The 21,073-nt window shown below is 54.8% G+C and overlaps 2 protein-coding genes across 9 annotated transcripts in view; one reads left to right on the top strand and one right to left on the bottom strand.

The window, feature by feature from the left end:
• The window catches only part of DNMBP (dynamin binding protein), a 34,572-nt gene extending 31,398 nt beyond the window's left edge, over positions 1-3,174 (top strand). For 4 of the 7 annotated variants that reach the window (XM_057402251.1, XM_057402252.1, XM_057402253.1 and 1 more), the window contains 4 exons: positions 134-466; positions 624-1,080; positions 1,171-1,625; positions 1,969-3,174. In XM_057402251.1, the coding sequence (XP_057258234.1) occupies positions 134-466; positions 624-1,080; positions 1,171-1,625; positions 1,969-2,154 (1,431 nt within the window). In that variant the 3' untranslated portion in view covers positions 2,155-3,174. The remainder of the gene's footprint in view (positions 1-133; positions 467-623; positions 1,081-1,170; positions 1,626-1,968) is intronic. The other 3 variants (XM_057402255.1, XM_057402254.1, XM_057402256.1) reach the window with 1 other exon arrangement.
• A 686-nt stretch (positions 3,175-3,860) lies between these two features.
• Positions 3,861-21,056, bottom strand: ABCC2 (ATP binding cassette subfamily C member 2). Of its 2 annotated transcripts, none has more exons than XM_057402247.1 (32): positions 20,896-21,056; positions 20,190-20,363; positions 19,599-19,724; positions 18,414-18,548; positions 17,877-17,999; positions 17,505-17,560; positions 17,043-17,274; positions 16,299-16,477; positions 15,543-15,720; positions 14,824-15,078; positions 14,296-14,361; positions 13,631-13,768; positions 13,144-13,290; positions 12,824-12,912; positions 12,683-12,745; positions 12,367-12,493; positions 12,027-12,203; positions 11,757-11,924; positions 11,272-11,458; positions 10,362-10,494; positions 9,830-9,935; positions 9,329-9,548; positions 8,713-8,867; positions 7,698-7,853; positions 7,396-7,595; positions 6,862-6,988; positions 6,408-6,509; positions 6,174-6,317; positions 5,742-5,900; positions 5,330-5,496; positions 4,789-4,983; positions 3,861-4,385 (listed from the first exon to the last, which is right to left on the bottom strand). In XM_057402247.1, exons 1-32 carry the CDS (start codon positions 20,935-20,937, stop codon positions 4,256-4,258), a joined length of 4,656 nt encoding a protein of 1,551 aa, XP_057258230.1. In that variant the 5' UTR covers positions 20,938-21,056; the 3' UTR covers positions 3,861-4,255. The 2 variants fall into 2 exon arrangements, with proteins under 2 accessions (XP_057258230.1, XP_057258231.1); XM_057402248.1 differs by having other exon boundaries at positions 16,299-16,474.
• Between the last annotated feature and the right edge of the window lie 17 nt (positions 21,057-21,073).

Below are 21,073 nucleotides of genomic sequence, written 5' to 3'. Positions count from 1 at the left end.
TGGGGAATGCCGTTGGGAAGACAGATCCTACACTGTGCTGAAAAGGTTTTGTGCTGTAGGGTGAGCTGCTGGTGTTCACCACACAGTGAGTGAGCATCTCATCTCACATGCTGTCTGCATCTCTGCCCACCAGAAAGAGCGGACAGAGCGGCTGGTGAGCTTGCCCCTGAACCAGCTGCTGAGCATGTTTGCAGGGCCCCACAAGCTGGTGCAGAAGCGTTTTGATAAGCTCCTTGATTTCCACAACTGCACGGAGAGAGCGGAGAAGCTGAAGGACAAGCGAACGCTGGAGGAGCTGCAGTCTGCCCGTAACAACTACGAGGCCCTCAATGCCCAGCTGCTGGATGAGCTGCCCCAGTTCCTGCGCTTCGCCAAGGAGCTGTTTGCCAGCTGCGTGAAGGGCTATGCTGAGGCACACTGCGATTTTGTGCGCCTGGCCCTGGAGGAGCTCAGACCCCTCTTGTCGGTGGGTTCCTGAAGCACAGACAGTGCTCTGGGCGCAGCTGCACACAGCTTGTCCCTGAGCCTCTCTGGGACCCGTCCCATTGCAGGGGAAGCTGCTGCTGCAGTGTCAGCTCTGAGTGCTTTGTAAGCTCTGACCCCCAACCCTGCTGTGCTTCCAGTTACTGAAGGCGTCCAGCAGGGAAGGGAACCTCATTGCCATCTTCCAGGATGAGCACAGTCGAGTCCTCCAGCAGCTCCAGGCCTTCACCTTCTTCCCAGAGACTCAGGCAGCTCCCAAGAAGCCTTTTGAAAGGAAGAGCATGGAGCGGCAGTCTGCCCGGCGGCAGCCCCTTATTGGCTTGGTGAGTTCCCTCTGCCCTGTATCAGAGCTTGCAGAGCCCAGGACAACAACTCACACCTGCCTTGTTCCTCTGCAGCCCAGCTACCTCCTGCAGTCGGATGACATCCGAGCTGCCCTCTTGGCCCGCTATCCCCCAGACAGTCTCTTCCAGGCAGACCGCAATTTCAATGCTGCCCAAGACCTGGATGTCTCACTACTGGAAGGAGACATCGTGGGTGTCATCAAGAAGAAGGACCCCATGGGCAGCCAGAATCGCTGGCTCATAGACAATGGGGGTATGTGGCTACTCCCTGCCCATTTTGTGAGTCCCCTCCTCTGGTCCCTGTGCACCTCAGTGTAAGCTCACTTCCTCTCCCTCTCTGCAGTGACCAAGGGCTTTGTGTACAGCTCCTTTCTGAAGCCCTACAACCCACGCCGCAGCCAGTCGGATGTCTCTGTGGGCAGCCACTCTTCCAATGAGTCAGAGCACAGCAGCTCCTCTCCCCACAGCAACACTACGCTGACCTTCAGCCCCAGCGGGGAGGCTGTCACCTTCACTCAGAAACCCCTGCAGGACTTGCCATCCCCAGCAGACCCATACCAGTCCCCACAGCCTTCCTTAGAGGTGGACTCCCCCTCATCATCCCAGCTTGGCTCTGCTGAGAGAACAGCCCCGCTGGAGGCTGCTACAGTGATGTCCCAGCGCCGCTACAGCCGCCCTGAGCCAGGCTACAGCACCCACTCTCGCAATGGGCACCTGGCCAAATCCCATCTCAGGCCTGCACCCTCTGTGGAGGACAGAGACTCTGGGCTGGAGAGCAGCGAGTCAGAGGGCAACCAGGTGAGCCCTCAGCACCCCAGCCTGCCTGGGGAGGCTGAGGGCTGACTCCTTGCTTGGGCAGGGGCTGTCATCCTGCTCCCTGGCAGTGAGCAGGGTGGGAGGTGGAAGCTGCTTTGTTCTAAAGGGCTGATGTGGAGGATGAGATATTTTCTCCCAGCAGCTGAGGTGCAGAGAACTAGAGTGCAAATGGGCTGGGCAGTGGGAACAGTTCTGGCAGAGACCATGATAGGGCTGTGGTTGTCACTGTTTGGGGAGAGGAACAAAAGCCTACATGTCCTATGCAATGTAACAGAAAGGCTATGTGGTATGACCATCCAGCTAATGCTTTCCCTCTGTCTGGCAGGTCTACTATGCTCTCTACACTTTCAAAGGCCGAAACACCAACGAGCTGAGTGTGTCAGCTAACCAGAGACTCAGGATCCTGCAGTTTGAGGACATCACAGGCAATCAGGAGTGGTGGCTGGCCGAGGCACATGGGAAGCAGGGCTATGTGCCCTCTAGTTACATCCGGAAGACAGAGTACACGTGAGATGGTGGGCAGGACCTTGCACCCTATGCCTTACTCCTGCTGGGACTGCCAGGAGCCTCAAGGAGGCTGGCCAGCCCTGCAGCCCCCATTGCTCACCCAGCGATGTCCCTTACATCACTGCAGTACTCCTGAGCCCCACCATGCTGGCTGCCACCTCCCTTCTGTGGAGGTAGAAGGGTGGGCTATCAGGGCAGGTAGCTTGTGTTGAGGGCAAGGGTGAGTTCATCTGTGCTGTTTGAGCCTCCTCTGTCCAGCCAGCCAGGAGCAGGGGAGCAAAGCTTGGGCCATGGCCCAGGGGCATTAGGCTTGAACAAGGCTGAGGAGCCACTGCGAGTTTAAATTGTGAAGGCTGATGAGTTTCTGAAGTCCATCTGTAGCCAAGTAGTGTTAAAAGGATCCCAGCCCTTGTGAAGGTGGCTCCTGTGCCTTGGCAGCAGCAGGAGTCTGGTCTCACCTGTGTGGGCAGGACCTCAGAGTGGGACATGTACACACCACCTAGGGAGCAGTTCTGTGGTTTGCTGCGAGCAGTTGAGCTCCAGTGCTGGGATGGGCCCAGCCTCTGAACACCCCACAGCAGAGCCCCAGCGAGTGCTTTATCCCCATGCTTGGTCTTGGGCCTCTCCAAGCTCTGCTGCTAGCAGCAGCCATCAGGTTCTTGTCTTCCAAGGGAGCCAGAGATCCAGAATACCATTTTCCCTTGCCAGTGCAATAGCTCCAGTGCTCAAGACCCATCTTTGCCCTGACAAGCCCACCTTCCTGCTTTGAGTTGGGGCAGAGCAGAAGGCAAAATACAGGCTGTCCTTCAGCCTGATTTTTTGGGGCTTTTCCTGCAGGACACTGGAGGTGCATGCTCACGTTCTGGGATGGCAAGGCCTTCCCCATGCGGGATGTGGTACCTTTTGTCAGGGTGGTGCGTCCTACCTGCTGCTGCCGTGCCCTGAAGGAGGGAAGCTTCCTTCTCTTGGGACAACGTTTGTATTTGCTGTACTGCTCTGTAAATAAAAGATTTGTCCTTGTGTATAGGAGTGCCTGTGCAAGTGTTGGGAGCTGGAAGGAGTGCCCGGCCACTGCTGGGCCGGGGGGCAAAGCCCATGGCTTTCATTCAGATGCAGGAAGAACATCTCACCTTTCTGTGAGGTGTTTGGACCAGCTCAGGTACTAGGAAACCCTCACAGGAAAACTCATTAAAGTCTGATTGCACTGCCCTCTCCACTCTGTGGCTCACCACCAGCTGGGGTGAAGGGGCTTGCCCTGCTGTCAGCAGGGAAGAAGGGCACAGGCTCTCTGCATGCCCGCAGCCAAGCCCAGTGGAACAACTTGCCTTCATGCTCGAGAACAAAGAAAGGTCAAGAATTTGTCAACATCACCACAGTTTGTGTGTGTGCATGTCAGCATAGCATCTGTATGTGCCTGCACCACAGTCAGGTTTGCAGTCTGGAGCCACGGCCCAAAATCTGCACCACTAGTGGTTAGGGTAGCCCCAGGGTCTGCCTTATATATATTTGTGCTACAATCAAAGAGAGCTGTAGCCATAAAGAATCCAAGCAGGCCCTGGCTTCTGCACCTCCACTGCCAGAGAGTAGTTAAGGTTCATGCCTGAGTACAGCTGTGCTGCTCAGTTTGGACTCCCTCACCCATGTGTGTCTGCATAGCCTGTGTGACCAGCTTCCCCCAAGCATGAGTCAGGTTTAAAGCCAAACCGATGCTCATTTAGCATGCTGTAAAGTCAGACTTTTAATTGTAAGACTAGAAACAGTTACACAAGTAAATAAATTACAAAATTCACTCTTCGATTAAGTTTCATTCCATGGTGCTAAAGCATCTCTCAGCTAGGTTCCCCTGGCATGATGTACAAAAAACAAAGACCCCCAGGCGGTCGTGGTCTCCTTGCCTGGCAGACATCTCCCTTCTACGCTGGAATAAATGAGGCAGCTCCAGCCCCTGGTGTGCACAGCAGGCAGGGTGTGGGAGCAAGATTAACAGCTCCCGAGTCCACATCCTCTGTCCCAGAGAAGCTGCCCTCTCTGCTTCCCGGTGCCTGTCTGGTGAGTGCCAGCGGGAGCGAGCTGCACGTGTGCACACCGCACACCTCTCACTCCACCTACAGCATGGTGGTTTCTGTGTTTGTGATGCCGGCGTCCTTTGCCATCATGGAGAACACGCTTGGTTTCTTGAGCAGCAACTCGGGGCTGTCAAATTCCACAATCCTCCCAGCCTGCAGCACCATCACCCTGGCAGCAGAAAATTGGAAGCCCTGAGCTCCTGGGATCTGAGCTGAGAGCACTGCTGGCACCAGCACTACAACCCACCAACCCTCACCCCTCCTGCAGCCACGTTCTGTGGTTCACCTCCTCTCAGCTCAGAGGTGAGTAGGGCACAGCTCTCCTCCATGTGACAAACATTGGGGTCTGTTGCTGTAAAGAAGGATCCCCAAAAATATTTCTCCCCACAAAGGCATAACTACTGCATGGACATCCTTCCTATCCCTCTATTTTTCTCTCCTAGAACCTCTGTATACTGTGGCCCCAGTCACTGCATCCACCCCGCCCCTCTGGCTGCATCCTTGCTCCTGCTGCTGGCCACCTCTCCCCCCATCCTAGGAGTCAGATCCCCATTCCCCTTGTCCCACAGTACCTGTTGCTGTCCATGATGGTGTGGAGGCGGTGGGCAATAGTAAGGACAGTGCAGTCAGCAAACTCGCTCCGGATCGTTGTCTGGATTAAATGATCCGTTTCGAGATCCACAGCTGCTGTTGCTTCATCCAGGATGAGGATTTTGGCTTTGCGGAGGAGGGCCCGGGCCAGGCACACCAGCTGCCTCTGCCCCACACTGGGATGAGGTGGGAGCAGGAGTTACCAGGTGCACACCGGCGGGGCTGCTGCAAGCAGCACACTGCCCTGGCCCCAGTCTGTGCCTGCCCAGGCTGCCCGAGCCTTCTCCCCCTGACCATCTGCCACCCTGAGTACTGCATCCCTCAGTGCCTTGCTCTTTGGGCCACCACGGGGGGTTGGCACATGCTGGCTCCCTCACAGCCCTGGCTCCTGGCCTGTTTTCTCCCACCTTCATCCCCAGAAGGTTCTTTGTCCTTGTCCCTGGGCAGTCACTGCTAGAAGCTGCTGTTCCTGGGACGAAGGGAAGGGAGGGGCGCTGGGCATGCCCCCAGCCATCTGCTCACCTCAGGTTCTCCCCTCCCTCGCTCACAACATAGAGCAGCCTCCCGGGAAGGTCTTGCACATATGTCTTCAGGTGGGCCAGCTCGAGGGCCTTCCAGACCTCCTCGTCTGTGTGCTGATCAAAGGGGTCCAGGTTCATCCGCAGAGTGCCAGTAAAAAGCACAGGGTCCTGCCAGGGACAGCACCATGTTCAGCCATGCCATGGCCATTCAGCAGGGCAATGGCTCCAGGCCCCAAGTCTGGCCACATCCAGCCCCCATTGCTGCCTGCAGCTGAGCAGGGAAGGTGGCAATGACACGTTCACAGTCCTTGGGCACTGCGGCATCCAGGGATGCACTAAGGGCAATGCCCAGGGAACAGAGTTCAGGGGGGCCATGCACCAGTGGGACAAGGAAAGGTGACGGAGCAGCTCACCTGGGGGATGATGGTGAGGTTTTTGCGCAGGTCATGGAGGCCAATCGTTGCTATATCCACCTCATCGATGAGGATCATCCCTCCAGCAGCCTCCAGCACCCGGAAGAGGCAGTTGGTGAGGGAGGATTTTCCAGCCCCAGTCCGGCCCACGACCCCGACCTGTGGAAGCAGTGATTTAGACCAGCTGCCAGGGATGGAACCAAGGCAGATGCTCTCCATGTTGGTCTGGTGGGCCTTCTTGCCCTGCATCTGCAATTGCCATCTTCCAGACTGTCTCCTTTGGTCCCTGCCCTGCAGCTTGAGTCCCCAGGAGCCACATCCCATCACCATCCGTCCCCAGCCAACAGGCTGAAGCCAAGAGAACAAAACCAATTCTAATGCAGTGTCGCTCTGGAAAGAGTGCAGTGAGGACAGAAGCAGAGGAGTCCTCACCTTCTCTGTGCTCCCAATGTTGCAGGTGATGCCCTGAAGAACCAGCTCCAGTTCAGGTCGGTACCGAACTTTGTAGTCAACGAACCGGATCTCCCCTTTGCTGGGCCAGCCACGGGGTGGGCGCTTTTCTGTCTCCCATGGAGCCTGGGGACATGGGAGCGTTAGGAGGGCTGCACGCTGCGGTGCTGGGTAGCACCGAGCAGGTGCTGTTTGCCTGGACCCTGGTCTCCTCACCTCGTTCTTCACCTTCGTGTACTCGTGTACCCGCTCCACAGCCACAATGTTCGTCTCCAGCTCGGAAGATGTCCGCACCAGCCAGTTCAGTGTCTGGGTCACCTGCATGGCAGAGCCAGAGGATGCAGAGCTCAGTTCCTCAGGCACCCAGGAACAACCACTTCTACGCTTCAGCTCAGCCTGGGCATGAGCATCCCTGGCCTGGTCCCTAGCTCTCCACTCCCCAGCCCTTCAAAAGCTTTGCTGCAGCATCTCTGATCCACAGCAGGATGTTGCTCCTTCCCACAGCAGCATGGATCCCTCTCCCACTGGGATGTGTGCTCCCCTGGTTCCATAGCAGCTCCCCAGGTGGGACGCCCCAGCTAATGCCTCTCCATGGATCAGAGCTGCAGACAGGGCAGCATCCTGCAGAACAGCCCTGTCCTGGAATCAGAAGAAGCTCTCAGTGACTCACATTGAGGGCAGAGGAGACAGACAGACCCACGATGCCACCCTCCAAAGTGCTCTTTGAGATCACAGCAAGAAGTGCAGAGAAGAAGACCACCAGACTCCCAACGAACTCCAGACGGATGGCCAGCCACCTGCACCAGGAGAGGAGGCTGAGGGGTGGTGGGAGAGGCATCTGCCTGTGCCCAACAGAGGGCCCACCAGTAAGACCAGCACCCCCCCAGCATCCCTGCACACCCAGGCCTGAGCCCAGCACTGTACACATGGTACCTGCACCTACATATGATCTGTGGCCAGTTCTGCAAGCAGGTTCATCTGTCAGTCCATGTCTCACACGTAACCTCATGTGCTGGCAATGCCATGTATTAGAGGAGCCCCAGCTGTACAACCCTTGCACCCCCAAAGCATCTACCAGTTCCTGCGCAGACCCCGAGATCAATAGGGAGAACTGCAGCCTCTCAGGGACCTCCCTTTGAACATAGAAGCCCTTGGGCAGAGGTGCTGCAGGCTGTGAATAAGGGGCCCAAGGGGTAAAACTGACCTATTTGAGATTATCCAGGAGTAAACACTTTTCTGGTTTATGTCCATGGTGACCTCATTTTGCTGCAGGAACCGTGCTTGGTGTCCATAGGCCCGGATCACAGAAAGGCCTGATACTGTCTCACCAAAGTGGGAGTAGATGGGAGACCTGGTGACAGAGTCCAGACGCCGTAGCTGGCGTGACGTGGAGATATAGAAGCGCTGAAATGAGGGACACGAGTTGGTTACCAACGCAAAGCCTGGCAGTGACCAAGATGCTGCTCTAAGCAGGGCACAAGCTTCTCTCAAGCCCCAGTTACTCACCAGCACGAAATAGTAGAAGATACTCAAGGGGATGATAATGAGAGCGAAGAACGGGGTGGCCAGGGTGATGATGAGCAGTGTGCTAATGATGCCCATTAAACAGGAGAGCCAGCTGCGGAAGGACATGGGAATGGTCTCATCTATTGTGAAGATGTCCTGGAACATAAATGTGGAGAAGCAGTCAGTGACCTGAGAGAGAGGGAGGAACCCAAACCGCACACATACAGGTCCCTACACGCCTGTGTGGCAACGCAGTGCCAGGCACTTGCAGAAATAGTGGATGACACTGAATTGGTGCTAGGGTCACAAGCCCAGTTAGGGCCACAGCTCTTAAACTAGGAATGGCTGATTTAACAGAGAAGCTTTCTATAATAATCCCTTTTGCACAGACTAGCTTTGGGAATTGCATCTTCATCTGGACTGAGGATGCAGGAGCAGGAATTAAGGCAGAAAGAGGGACAGGGTTGACTCCAGCTCCATGCAGGTACGCCAAAGTCTCCAGCTGGTCATCATCCATCTTCTGTCTGGGCACCACATGCTTCTCACCTCAGAATAAACCCAGCAGGTTCATAGGCTTGCTCTCAAGAGAGATTTTTATTCCCCCAAATCAGGAGGTGGCACCAAAGGAAGAAGTGGAGTAGCAGCACACTTGAAACTGCTTGTCTGTACTCCCTCCTTTCTTATTTTCTGTTTTATGAGCTTCATTTACATAGCCAATAGTATATTTATTGAGAGTCCATAACCAGAAGGACATCTCATTATGGGACATGAGCTCTAGGCACCTGCCTCTCTTAGTAACCTACTTGAGGCCCTCTTCACACTTTCTTCGCATCCCTCTTGTGATCATCTAGTTCCAACCCACTGCAGTTAGCTCGCATCCACCTTTCTGGCCCTTCCAGGCCCTGATCTGGGCTCATCTGTTCAGTGCTGAACAGCAGCAGATTTAAGCTGCCACCCAATGTTCTGCAGACCTGCTGGAACAAACAGCTTCTCCTTGTTGGGGCTGTTCTCTTACCTTGGCAAACCTATTGACAATGCGGCCCGTTGGAGTCGTGTCATAAAAGCTCATGGGCACACGCAGGATGTTGCTGAGCAGTTGCTGGTGCATCACCCGGGAGGCTCGCGTGGCACCATAGGCAGACAGGATGGTTGCAAACAGCAGGAAGAGAGCTGCAAGGAGAGCACAGGATGGTCATCACCAACTCAGACCTTACACTGGCCTCAGCCACCCTTTGGCTCAAGGGACAAATCAAGCAGATGCAAGGCAGCAGCTCTGCAGTGAGCCACTGTCATAGTCCCTCATCCCATCTTCTTGGGAGGCCCCAGTAACTGTGTCCCACCACGGGGAAAACACTGAACCCTTTTGGAAAGCCTTGGGCCCTAGCACTATCTCCAAACTGATGACAGTAATCTTAAACCTAAGGGGCTACACAGACTCCCTGGGACAACCTATGCTGGCTTCAGACTAATATCTGTCCCTAGTTCATCCAGAAGCCAGAAGAAAGGCAGCAGCATGCAAAGGAGCACAATGCTGGCAGCCCTGCTCCTTGCTGCACTGCTGGCTGCAGGCCTTGCAAGCCATATCCCTTGTAGCTGATGTGAACAGGACCCCCTGTGCTCCCAACACTCACCTTGTGACACCCCCAGCACCCCAAAGACACCGATCCGCAGGTCTCGCTGCTCCACGGGATAGGTTGTATTCAGGTAGCGTTGTGCATCATCAGTCCAGGCACTGAGCCACAGGTTAGTACCCACGTAGGCAACGTACTGTCCAACATAGCCCATGGCAACCCAGAAAGAATACCACAAGCCAACAGCACGCAGGTACCGCAGGTACATGGAGAGCTTCACCTGTAGACCAATTCAGCCCATCACTGCTGCCCAGCAAAAGCCCAGCTGCACAGCCAGCGACACCCAGCACACCCTTGGCACTCCCGCCTTGCTGTCTATGGTGCTCCCCTCCACTGCCTTGCCCACCACTCTGTATCCTTTGGTGTCTCTTGACTGCAGTGGAGCCTCAGGCAGACAGCACTGGCTTCTCTGAGCCACAGCTGGGTCTTGCAGCACTGAGCCGGGGCAGCACAGCACTCCCATCCACCCATCCATCCATCCATCCATCCATCCATCCTCACCTTGCCAGTTTCCACAGCTTCTTTCTCAATCAGTTTCTGGCCCTTCACCTTCTTGGGGGGCTCCTCCTGGGCCTTCTTCCAGGAACTGGTGCTGGTTTTACTAATACTGCAGGGAGATGATGGGCACTATTAGTCACAGGGTGCTGGATGGGTCACACTCTCCTGTGGGCCCATCCCTATGCTGCACTGGGACTCGAGTGCTAGAGCCCTCTGGGAAATAATGTCCTAAATGGGGCAGCTTTGACTGAGCCTTGGGGAAGCCCGAGGCATTTTTAGCCATGAAATCGTAGCCATCATCCCCAAAAGCAGAACCGCCAGCAGCATGAGTTTCAGGTAAGACTGTAGGGTAAGGCTGTGACACACTGATGTGAGTAAAGGCAAGATCAGATGCTTCTGACCCAGCCCAGATGGTGGTAGGAGCATGGAGGGAGCATCCCAGCAGGAACCTCCCCAGGAAGCCCCCAGACGCCTGTTTCCAAGGGAGCAGCGCAGGGGGCAGGGGAGAGAGCTGAGAGCTCAGGTCAAGTCCTACCTGCGATTGAACACCCTCCGATGGATGCTGGCCTCTCGCTTCAGGGTCATGGTCACCACATCCTCAGGGCCCTCTTCCACCAAAGGCTCAGTATCTTCATCACCCTGCTCTTCATCCCCAGCTAAGGCAATATCTACAAGCACAGGGATGAGGGAAGGTAGGGTTAGGCACTGAGGAGAGAGCAGATCCCATGCACTACACATCTGCTACACCCCAGGTTCAGGCTGTCCTAGCACCACACATCACACCTCTAGGGCTGCTGCAAGCCCAGTACAGCAGCAAGAGGAAGAAATCCATTGTGCTGGAGGGAGAACAGACAGGGGACACAGGGCTAAAGGCCTGCATGGAGGTAGTCCCTGCTGCCAACTTATCCCAGTACCACTGGTGGGACCTCAAGCAGAGATTTGTGCTTGTTAATAGGTGCAAGATCTGGAAGGTCCTATCACTCCCATTCAGGAGCATCTCTTTGAGCAAGTGGACATGGATCCTGTGGGGATGGACTGGGAAAAGTCAGACTCCAGCTGGAAAACTGGGGTGAGCATCTACCTGACTGACACCACTCCTCCCCATAGGAGTGGGGGACATGATAAAGATGAATTGTTATCCAATTGCATGTTTATAAACCAAAGGATCTTTCTCACCCCAGAATCACTAAGATATGAAGCCTGTTGCTACATAAGATTATAGGACCCATAAACATAACTAAAAAGGGAGTAAAAAATTTAGGCAGGTCTTTTGCTGGCTGTTCAACCCAGTGCCTCGATGCAAATCATAGGCAGAAAGTTCTTGTGCTGCAGATTGCTATAAGCTGTGTAGGGTTCACAGCATCCACCACTAGCATCTGAGCTGGATAGAGCCAGGTTTTTCATATCCCCAAGACACACACACAGCCCCATTGTCTTCCCAGTACCTGTGGTGTTTTTCTCTGAAGCATCCTTCTCCTGTCTGCCGTACAAGTTCAGAAACTGGGCAAAGGCCCCCCTGTTTGCAAGCAGGGTGCCATAGGAGCCCTGCTCAGACACTGCTCCTGCCACCATCACCACGATGTTATCAACCTGGGGCAGGAAACTGATACTGTGCGTTACCAAGATCCGTGTCTGCAATAAAGTGGTTGCAGGGTAGTGAGCATAGCAGAACTCTGTGGCCCCCAGGCATGGGCTTGCAGGCTCTCCATCCCCTACTTGTGGACCTCTCTGCTCATCAACACCTGGCTATAGGGACACAGGGCACCCCTCTCTGGGGACCCATGAAGCCTCGCCTGCTTGCTGCAGCTCCACATGAAAGCCACAGGACCCCTCTGTTCCCAAGCAAGCAATCTCAGGCTTCCTGAATGGTCATCACCATTCCAGTGCCCTCCCTGCCTGGCTGGGTGGTGGGAAGGGCAGGGGTGCTCACCTTATTTTGCAGCAGCCCTTTTGGCCCCAGCACATGCTTGAAGAGGTACTTGCCGACGTGAGCATCCACGGCAGACAACGGGTCGTCCAGGACATAGATGTCTGCATTGCTGTACACTGCCCGGGCCAGGCTGACTCGCTGCTTCTGGCCCCCACTTAGGTTAATGCCCTGGAAGGGAAAGAACATCTCTGAGCACTGGGCTGGCACAGAGTGACGGTTCTATCCTCTGCTGCAGGTGCTCTGGTGACCCATAGGGCCCAGGGCTGATACCTTCTCTCCAATCTCTGTCTGGTCACCTGCAGGCAGCAGTTCCAGGTCCGGAAGGAGGGCGCAGGCTTTGATGACCTGCTGATACCTGGCTTCATCCAGTTCTGACCCAAAAAGTATATTGTCTTTCAGTGTGGCATTCTGGATCCAGGCCTGCTGCGGGACATAAGCTAGGGAGCCCTGGAAAGATAGAGACAAGAAGAGCTGCCTCATCAGAGCACCAGCCTGAGCACAGCCACCTCCTGCAGCCTGTCCTTGCCCACAGGCACCACTCTATGACCAGTCCTGCCCTGCTGTCTCCCCGCTGAGCTCCCAAGCAGTCTCCTGTGCCTGCTCCTCTCACCTGGATGTTGATGTGTCCCTTGATATGCTCCATCTCCCCAAGCATGGCTGACACCAGTGAAGACTTGCCTGAGCCCACAGCCCCCACCACAGCCACAAGGCTTCCGGGTGCGATGTCCAGGTTGACACTGCAAAGACATGAGGGCATGAGCACTGCCAGGTCACCTGCCAGCTCCTGCATGGGGCCAGCACAGAGCGGTGTCTCTGGAGCACTCACTTCTAGCAGCACTGTGAGAGGTGACTGCCAGCCCCAGATAACACACAGAAAGACTCCCAGTCCCCACCCATCTGCCCCCAGCACAGCACAGAGCACTCACTCTCTTATTGCAGCATCCCCATCCTGCTCCCAGGCAAAGGTGGCCTCCGAGAAACGCACGGTGCTGCCTGTCAGAAAAGAGCCACCTCTCAGGGCTGGGAAAGCACAAGGCTGGTCCAGGCCATGACCCACAGGAAGTAACCTGCCTTCAATGGGGCTGTGGTGGATAGCTGAGGTGTCCAGGTCTTCTCCCCCCAAGTAGCGCTCCAGCCTCACAGTCGACACGTTGGTCTGCCATGGCAGAAAGAGGATGGCCCCATAAGCAGAGCACCCCATACACACAGAGCACCAGCACCAGCCTCTGAGCCCCTGTGTCACTTATGTGAGTCCTGTCTCACCCCGCTATGCACAGAATCCCATGCACTGACCCCTGGCTATCCAAGGCCCATCATACATGTGAGCCCCATGTGCTGGTTTGGGCAGAGGTATCATAAGATCCCCATGCCCAATGTGAGGGCTGACCTGCACCAGGGAAGAGAGGACCAGGGGCAGCATGGCCATGGGGAAACGCAGCACATTGAAAAGGGAGATGGCAGTAAAGGCCTTCTCTGCATCCAGGATGTTGTTCTCATCCACAAGCACGTAGACAGCAAAGCTGGCCAAGGAGACCTAGAATAGATAGCAGGGAAAGGTACCATCAGTGTGGTTGAGTGCAGCCCAGACCCTCATGATCCCCTGCCTCAGCAGTGCCTTCCTCCTGGGGATCTCTTCCCCTCCTGCTTCCCTTCTTCTTTGGGCCCCATCTCACCACTCTGATGTGACCTCTTTCCAGCACACTCTCCTGCCAGCAGCCAGGACCATGCTCTGCATCCCAAGCATCGGTAAGCCAGCCCCTTCCTTGTTGCAGGAGCATGCCACCTGAGGTTCCCAATCTTTCCCACCCCCTTGGACACAGCCCAACCCCAGCTCTGAGGAAGGTGCAGCTCTCGCCAGGCCTGCTGGCACTCACCAGGAAGGGGGCACATGTGAAGACAAACACGGATATTGACTGCAGGTAACTGAAGTTCAACAAGTCCTTGAGCTCACGTGCCCGGATCTCATTGACTCGCTTCTCAAATGAGGGCTCCCAGGCAAAAAGCTTCAGGATCTGTTGGATGAGCAGGGTGAGCAGATGCTGGCCTCAGGAATGCCAGCATCCACACTCAGCTCACTGACGGCCAACACCTCCATCTCCAGCTCCTGGCTTGCTCAGAAGCCTGTTTGGTCACTGCATCTCTCCTCTCCTGAGCTGCCCCATGGCTTATAGCACTTCCCCACAGCACACCCACTGCCTCATCCTCAGCGTACAGGTCACTGCCAGCCCCTCTGCACCATGGCAGCCAGCTCAGCACCACGACAGCCAGCTCAGCACCACGGCAGCCAGCTCAGCACCACGGCCACCCAGGAAACCTCCAGAAAACCCTCTCTTGGCTCCCAAGTCTTGTTCCAGGTACCGAGAGCTATTCCGTATCCAACCTTTCAAAAGGAGGAAACCAAGGGAATTGCAGAGACAAGGGCCCCAAACTAGACTATAACACTGGTGCTGTAGGATTGTACTGGTGTGATACCCCCAGGTACAGTGCAGCAAGAAGACAGGCACAGCAGCTTCCTGGGTATCTCCACCCCACTGCTCACCTTGATTCCATTGAGGATCTCACTCATTATTTTCATGCGTTCATCCTTGTTCTTCATGTTTCTCACCTACAAAAGGAAGAACCAGAGGTCACCTAAACCAGAGAGCAGCTCACCCTTTGAAATACATCTGGGTTGTCACAAAGGAAAGGTGGGCTCCAGAGCCCAGGGAAGCCATCCCACAAAACTGGACCTTTCCTTGCTGGGAAGCAAGGAAAAACAGTGCCCTGTCATCAGGTAGGAGCTAAAGGTTTATTTTATGGTTGGTGATATCTCACTTTCAGCCCTCAAGGTTGCTCCCAGCCGTGTTTAATTTCAGCTGTGATGGTAGAACAGGTCTCACCTGCCTCCAGCCCATCTCAGCTGATCACCCCTTGGCTCAGGCTAGAGACACCCCCAACCCAAGTCAGTCCTAGGCTGGGAAAGATCTACAGCAAAACGGAAGGGAAGGGAAGGGAAGGTGGAAATGAGGGGAGCAGCAGTGAGCCTCAGGAGTGGGAGGCCAGGGAGGATCTTGCACCCATCACTGACCTGGATGGTTTTGGACTTGGCAACCAGGAACCCATTTATGGGGATGAGCAGCACCATGACCGCGAGGCCAGCCAGGACAGAGGGGCCCAGCTCTCCCCATAGGAAGACAATGGACAGGATGATTTGCAGGGGGGATGACCACAGCTGGTGAACGAAGTTGGCCATGTCCATGAACCTCTGGGCATCAGCTGACATCAGATTCACAGTCTCTCCCACTGTAGACTCCTTGCGGGTGGCACCAGACATGGTGAGTGACTGGAAAGAGAAAGCACAGTCACTGCAAGCCAGGCTGGGAGCAGCAAGGATGCCGGCAGCACGGTGCAGAGCAGGGAATTAGGCCAGGCGGAAACTGCTCCTGGGTTTGGTCCTGGTGCCTCTGCTGACCATAGGTGCTGTCATCACTGCCTGCACACCAGCAGCCACTGGATGCTGGGGGCAAAGAAACATGTCCCCACGCAGCAATCCTAGCAGCAGCTGCCCTGAGGAGAAACCTCTCTCATCCCCTGGTAGTTCTCAAGCACAGGGCTGCAGCATGCATGTCTCAGAACTGGCACCAACAGTGTCCCCAGTGCTGGGTGGGTGTCCCACAAGCCAACCTCTCCTGTGCCTTCCTAGGAAGTAAAAGGCATACACCCCAGTTGCCCTTACATTGATGGAGCAGATGCTGGTATCCTCAGCACAGCTTAGAGGAAGCTGACAGGGGACATGGCTATACCAACCTTCTTGTAGATGGCAGCAATGAGACTGGCACGCACTTGTATGCCAAGCTGGAAGCACAAGCTGAAGTACTGCTGCAGGCAGAGGGACTGGATCAGCGCTGACAGGAAGAGCAGGATGGCATACACATAGCCTTGCCAGGCAAAGGACTCCTCATCTGACACAAAGGCAATCAGCAGCCTGGAAGGTAAAGAAGTCCATGAGGCCCTCACCCTAAGACAGACCCAAGGAGGATGCTCCAAACCAGCACAGGGAGAGGACCCTCAGGAGAGCAGTGACAGAGACCCAGACCAGCTGGCTCGATGTTCAGCAAGCTGGGGACTTCCGCTCTGCTGTTGTGCAGAAGCACTGCATTTCACATTCAGCAGTGGGTAATGCCAGATCATCCACAGAGACTGTGCAGCACTGGAGGACAAACGAGGCAGGTCTTGTTTGGCTGAGATGGGCTAATTCATGAAGGGCTGAAAGAAGAGACTGCCTCCAAGGAAGGAGCAGGACTGCGTAACAAATGATGGAGGAAGCAGGAAGCAAGATACAATCTGTAAGAGCTGACAGCCAGCTCTGATCAGTTCTTCATTAAACTGTGTAGTTTAACGACGTATTCTCACATCTTTGGTGAGGGCACAAAAGGTCCCCAGGGTGTGGGGCTGGGAGATCTACACATACGGAGATGGTGGAGTTGGATACAGTGCACACAGGGAGGTGGTGGGGCTGGGTGCATAGCCAGACATGGACACAGACAGGGAGAAAGGACTCACTTGAGCAGCTGGGGGCTGATAAACACAATTACATCGTGCACCAGCTTGAAAACCACTGACAGCAGGAGGTTCTGCCAGAAGGTCTTGCACAGGGTTTTTATCAGCCAACCCCTGGGGTAATCCTTGTGAGAGCCCAAGTCCGCTTTGTCTCCCTTCTTCTTCTTTGGCTGCTTCTCCTCCTAGAGGGAAGCCCACACAGAAGTAAAGGAGCTGGTTGTGTGGGCTCCCTGCACCTGCAAGGATGCTCCCAGGGCAGCACCACAGACCCCAGACCAGGTATCCTCAGTGAAGCCTTATCTTTACCTCCCATCACATTCCCTCTCACTGACCTCTGCTCATGCTGTACACCCCCAATACTAACACCTCTCTTGTGTGGTAAAGACAATTGCAAAACCCAGATAGCCTGAACCTCTCAGGCCAAAAATCAGGCACCCTAGGAAGAATTAGAGGCCAGGGGTGATCATAGAGTGGTGTTGTTAGGAGGTATCTGAGGTAGGGAAAGAGATAAGGGAGCTGCTTGTACTGCAGACTTGAGGGTTGTTCCTGTCTTCCTGTAGGGCAGAAGGATGGAGACTTCCTCGGTCTCCAAAATATGGGGATCTGCTGAAGACAGGGAAGACCCTGTGACAGGCTCGCCCGTCCTTGCAGCAAAGGGGACTGCAGGGAGGTGAGGTGACCCTAGTTCCCAAGGCTGAACCTGGATCTCTCAGTTCCATGCAAGGGCAAGAGTAGGAAGAGATTTACCAGCACCAGGATGTCTTGGCTCCGGGCCTTGCTTATGTTGTTCACATGGTCCAAGACACCTTCCCGTCGTCTTTTCTTGCGTTTCCGTTTCTCCAGCTCTGCTTGGGCCTTCTTCACCGCAGTCTTCATGTTCTTCTCGAAAACAGTGTAAATAGACTTCGTCTTGTCTTTAGCTTTCAATTCCCAGATATCCTCTATCTCCAAGGGCTTCCGATAGCCTTTGAAAACGATGCTGTGAGGCAGAGAAATCTCCCTTCAGCAAGTTTCTGCACTACACCAGTTGGAGAATCCTTGCTGCAAATGCAGAGACTTCACAGCCCTGAGCTCAGAATGTCCTAAATGCGGTGCCTCTCAGTACTACCTCCAAGCATCCTGTGCTGATGGCTCCTCCAAAGAGGGCTGGGCCAGCCCTAAAGCACCCCTGCCTTTCACCAGCTCAGCCTCCCACATGGCTCTGCTTACCTGCTGTACCATTCAAAGGTGATGGAGCTCAGGAAGGAGGCTGTCACCTCTGGGTTCTAGGGTACAAACCAAGACATCATTGATGCTGAAGGATCAATGGTGTGGACAAGAGCTGACTCAGCATCCCCAGCCATTAGGGAACCACACTGTGCCAACTGCAACCCATCCACAGCCAGAAGCAGTCCCCCTTGGACACACAGACTGCAAACTCCAGCAAACTCCACACTCTTGCTGTGCCCCTTGCAGAAGCCCTCAGGTCTGCCCTCCCACAGGGGCCAGGAGGAGTCTGTATGGAGCCCACCCTGCCCCACGCGACACCAGCCAGGATGTGGTACCCTGAGCCCCGAGCCCACTCCCACATGGACCTCACACCTTCTTCTTGATCTCCTTTGTTTCTGGGGCAATGTCTGAGAAGCCTGAGACAAGGAAGAGCAGCAGCTGGAGCCCATAGGAGATGAAGAAAAGGACAAACCGTGGCACATCAGAGATTGGCGCCTGCAAGAACAGAGAGCCCAGGGTGACTGCTGGAGCTTGTCTCAAGGCCATCTGGTGCTCAGAAGCAAGGTTCACCCCCAAGACAGTGAACATGGCTGAGCCCAACAGGGCTGTGCAAAACTCACTCTGGGTCCTAGCTCAGCTTCCCTTCACCACCCCCCTCCCTGCTTTTCCCTGACCTCCTCCCTTAGGTCTGCAAGGAGAAATTGGTCCTGGAGAGCTTATGCCTTCCCAGACAGGATCGACTCAAACAGCAACTCTTTCTCAGGTCTTTTCTGGTTCCCCAAGGTCCCTAGGGCAGCTGGGACCTCAGTGACACCACTGAGAGCTTGTAAAGAGACGAAGTCTGCAGGGACTTCGTTTGGGGACAGAACACGACCATGGGGAAGCAGAGAGCTTCCTGCCAAACCCAACCTGCAGGGCTCTCCGGAGGAGTGATTGGAACGGCAACGTCCCACAGAGCAGGGACAGTGTCCAGAAGCAGAAAAGTATCCCTGAGTCTCTGCGCAAGCAGAAGCGTCGCGCATCGTGGATCAGCAGAACCAGGACCTGGGGGAAGGAAAATCAGAGGTTATGGTAAGGCTGCAGGACTAGGTCTGGGCTCTAAACCTGCCTTTGGAGCATCCTGGGATGCCAGTGCTTGTGATCTGCTGGGATTCACTGCCTTGAAGACACTGAGCTCCCAGTGCCCAAGCTTATTGCCAACCCTACATAAGCTTTGGAGTTAATTGCACAGAGCAAAGGTTTATTTTAAGAAGACATATGGTCAGGATCCTCATGGGAAAAGCAAGGGCTGAAGGTACCTGACATCACAGCAGGGTACCTTCTTTTTAGTTATTCTCACCCCACATTTTCAGACATGCCCAGCTGTGAGGTGTCACACCCTGTCTCCTGAATATTGCCTTCAGACCTGGAACTAAAGCCAGATCAGGGTCCCAGTAATGCAGCCCCCCTGAACAGTTCCCTTGCCTTACAATCTCACATGAACTCTGCAAGTGAAAATAAATGACGTGACAAAATATGAAAGATAGCAAGCAGGGGTGTTACTTTTGCTTTTAAGTGTAGCTCATGAATGTTTTGGCTTTAAGACTGTTAGATTATCCCATGTCTCACACAAGACATCTGCAACTTCCATGCACATATTCCATGGAGCTAATAGCTCCTATGTCCTCAGTTCTCTTCAGTTCCTGGGTATCCTGTGGCACTTCCCGACTCTGCACAAAACTGAGCATCAACCCATGGGAAGCTGTGAGACATCAGAGCAGCAAGCCATGGTCTGACATTCACACTGTGCAGTCAGTCCTTTGAATCCCACACTGCTGCTGCCAAGGCTTCTGCCAGAAATCTCAGCTGCTCTCAAAGGCACAGTATCCATGCCAGTTTTAAGGATAAAAGGAGAAGCATCGTACAAACAGACACCTACCCTCAACCTATTGCCCTCATGCGCCACCCACATCAGTTTGAGGCTACCCACTTTCCAGGCTTACATCTACCTCGTGGACACAGCTTTCTGCTGATCTCTGTGCTAGAGAAGTGTTCTGCTGCTTGGCCCTGTGATCTCACACCCTGACCCAGCACATTGACCGACTGATCCCTTACCCAGGTGGCAATGTACAGACTGGGGTTTGTGTACTGCACAGCTGGCAGAGGGTCCTGCTCTGCCCCCTCTACAACCGCCAGGACCAGCTCTGAGACTGCCGTCAGCATCAGCAAGATCGTCAGCACCTGCAGGGATACAGAGCAGCCATGAGGGGAGACCCAGCCCACTGCGGGACCGGGAACCAATGGGACACAACACGGTTGGGGATAAAAGCACTGTCTCATACACCATTACACCCTTTCCAACCCAAACATGGCCTGGGAGAGGTTTCTAGGGCCCTGTGGAGCTGGAGCACTGCCACAGGAGCACTAACACATTTTAGACTTGGAGGGTAACAGCCCACAAGACAAGAGACCCCAGTACACACTTCTGCCCTCCCTCCCACTGTATCCCAGCTTTGTTATCCCCTCTGTCCCAGATATGCCTTCATCTTTCTATCCCATTTGGTGCCCTAGCACATTGCTCCTTCTCTCCTACACTTCTCATCTCTCCATCCCACACCTGACTCCAGCCCAGAGGCTTTCCACTTACCACCCCTCCATCCCAGGCTGCTGCTGCCTGCCATCTGTGCCCCCTCATTCCCACTCTACCTGTTTAATGATGTAGAGTTTGGTCACAGATGATTTCTTGTCTCTGGATTTGCACATAGGCAGGACCTGCCATGGACCCAAAATCCACAAAAAGCCAAGGGGGATCCAAACCAGCACAGTCTGCTGGAAACACACTGGCAGGTCGGCATCTGGACGATCCAGGTAGGAGGCATTCTAGGGGCAGCAAAGACAAACAACCAAGTCACTTGGGATGGCTTGACCCTTACAGCACAAGAGCCAGCATTTGTATAGCACTTGCCCACCCCACTCCACCCCATCACACCCCTCTCCTCAGCACCCACTTTCCTGGCAGAGCATTTCAGCAGTCAGCCAAGGTCCCAGGTGATGTCCCTCTACTCATCTATCTGCCTGAACCTGGGAGAGCCTCCGCCACAACCACCACTTGCCAAGCCAAGCCAGCTGCAGCAGCTGGACCCAAACCATTCCCCAGAAGGTTGCCATGTTCCCAGCTGGGCTGCAGGGCTAAAACAGGACACGGCTCACGCAGTGAACTGTTATTTACATCAACACTGCACATGCAGTGCACAGCGCTCAGTGCCATGGCAGTCCTGGATAAACAGCAAAATCTCTGCTGACCGCAGGCAGTTGGGTCCCACTGGATGAAGAAGGCTTGGGATCTACTGCTGTCCCTTCCACTGAGTGTCCTACATCAAGAGCAGGCGATGAGGGTGATGCAGTCACTTACCCAAAAGACAGAGCTACAGAACGCGTCCAGGGCTGCCGACATGGTTCAGGAGAGGAGACAACGGCTCTTTCCCCTTGCTGTGCCTGGCTGTGAGAGTCCTGGGTGGATGCTTGGGACAAAAGTCCCTATACAGCCTCAGGTGGTGCTGGGACAAAATCCCTGATGACACACAGTTAAT

The sequence above is a fragment of the Pezoporus wallicus genome, unplaced genomic scaffold (assembly GCF_028554395.1).
Source record: "Pezoporus wallicus isolate ANWC-B61680 ecotype Strahan unplaced genomic scaffold, APGP_CSIRO_Pwel_v1 contig_6787, whole genome shotgun sequence".
NCBI lineage: Eukaryota > Metazoa > Chordata > Aves > Psittaciformes > Psittacidae > Pezoporus > Pezoporus wallicus.
The sequence above is the reverse complement of the archived record's forward strand: the minus strand, read 5'-3'. Positions and strand labels throughout refer to the sequence as shown.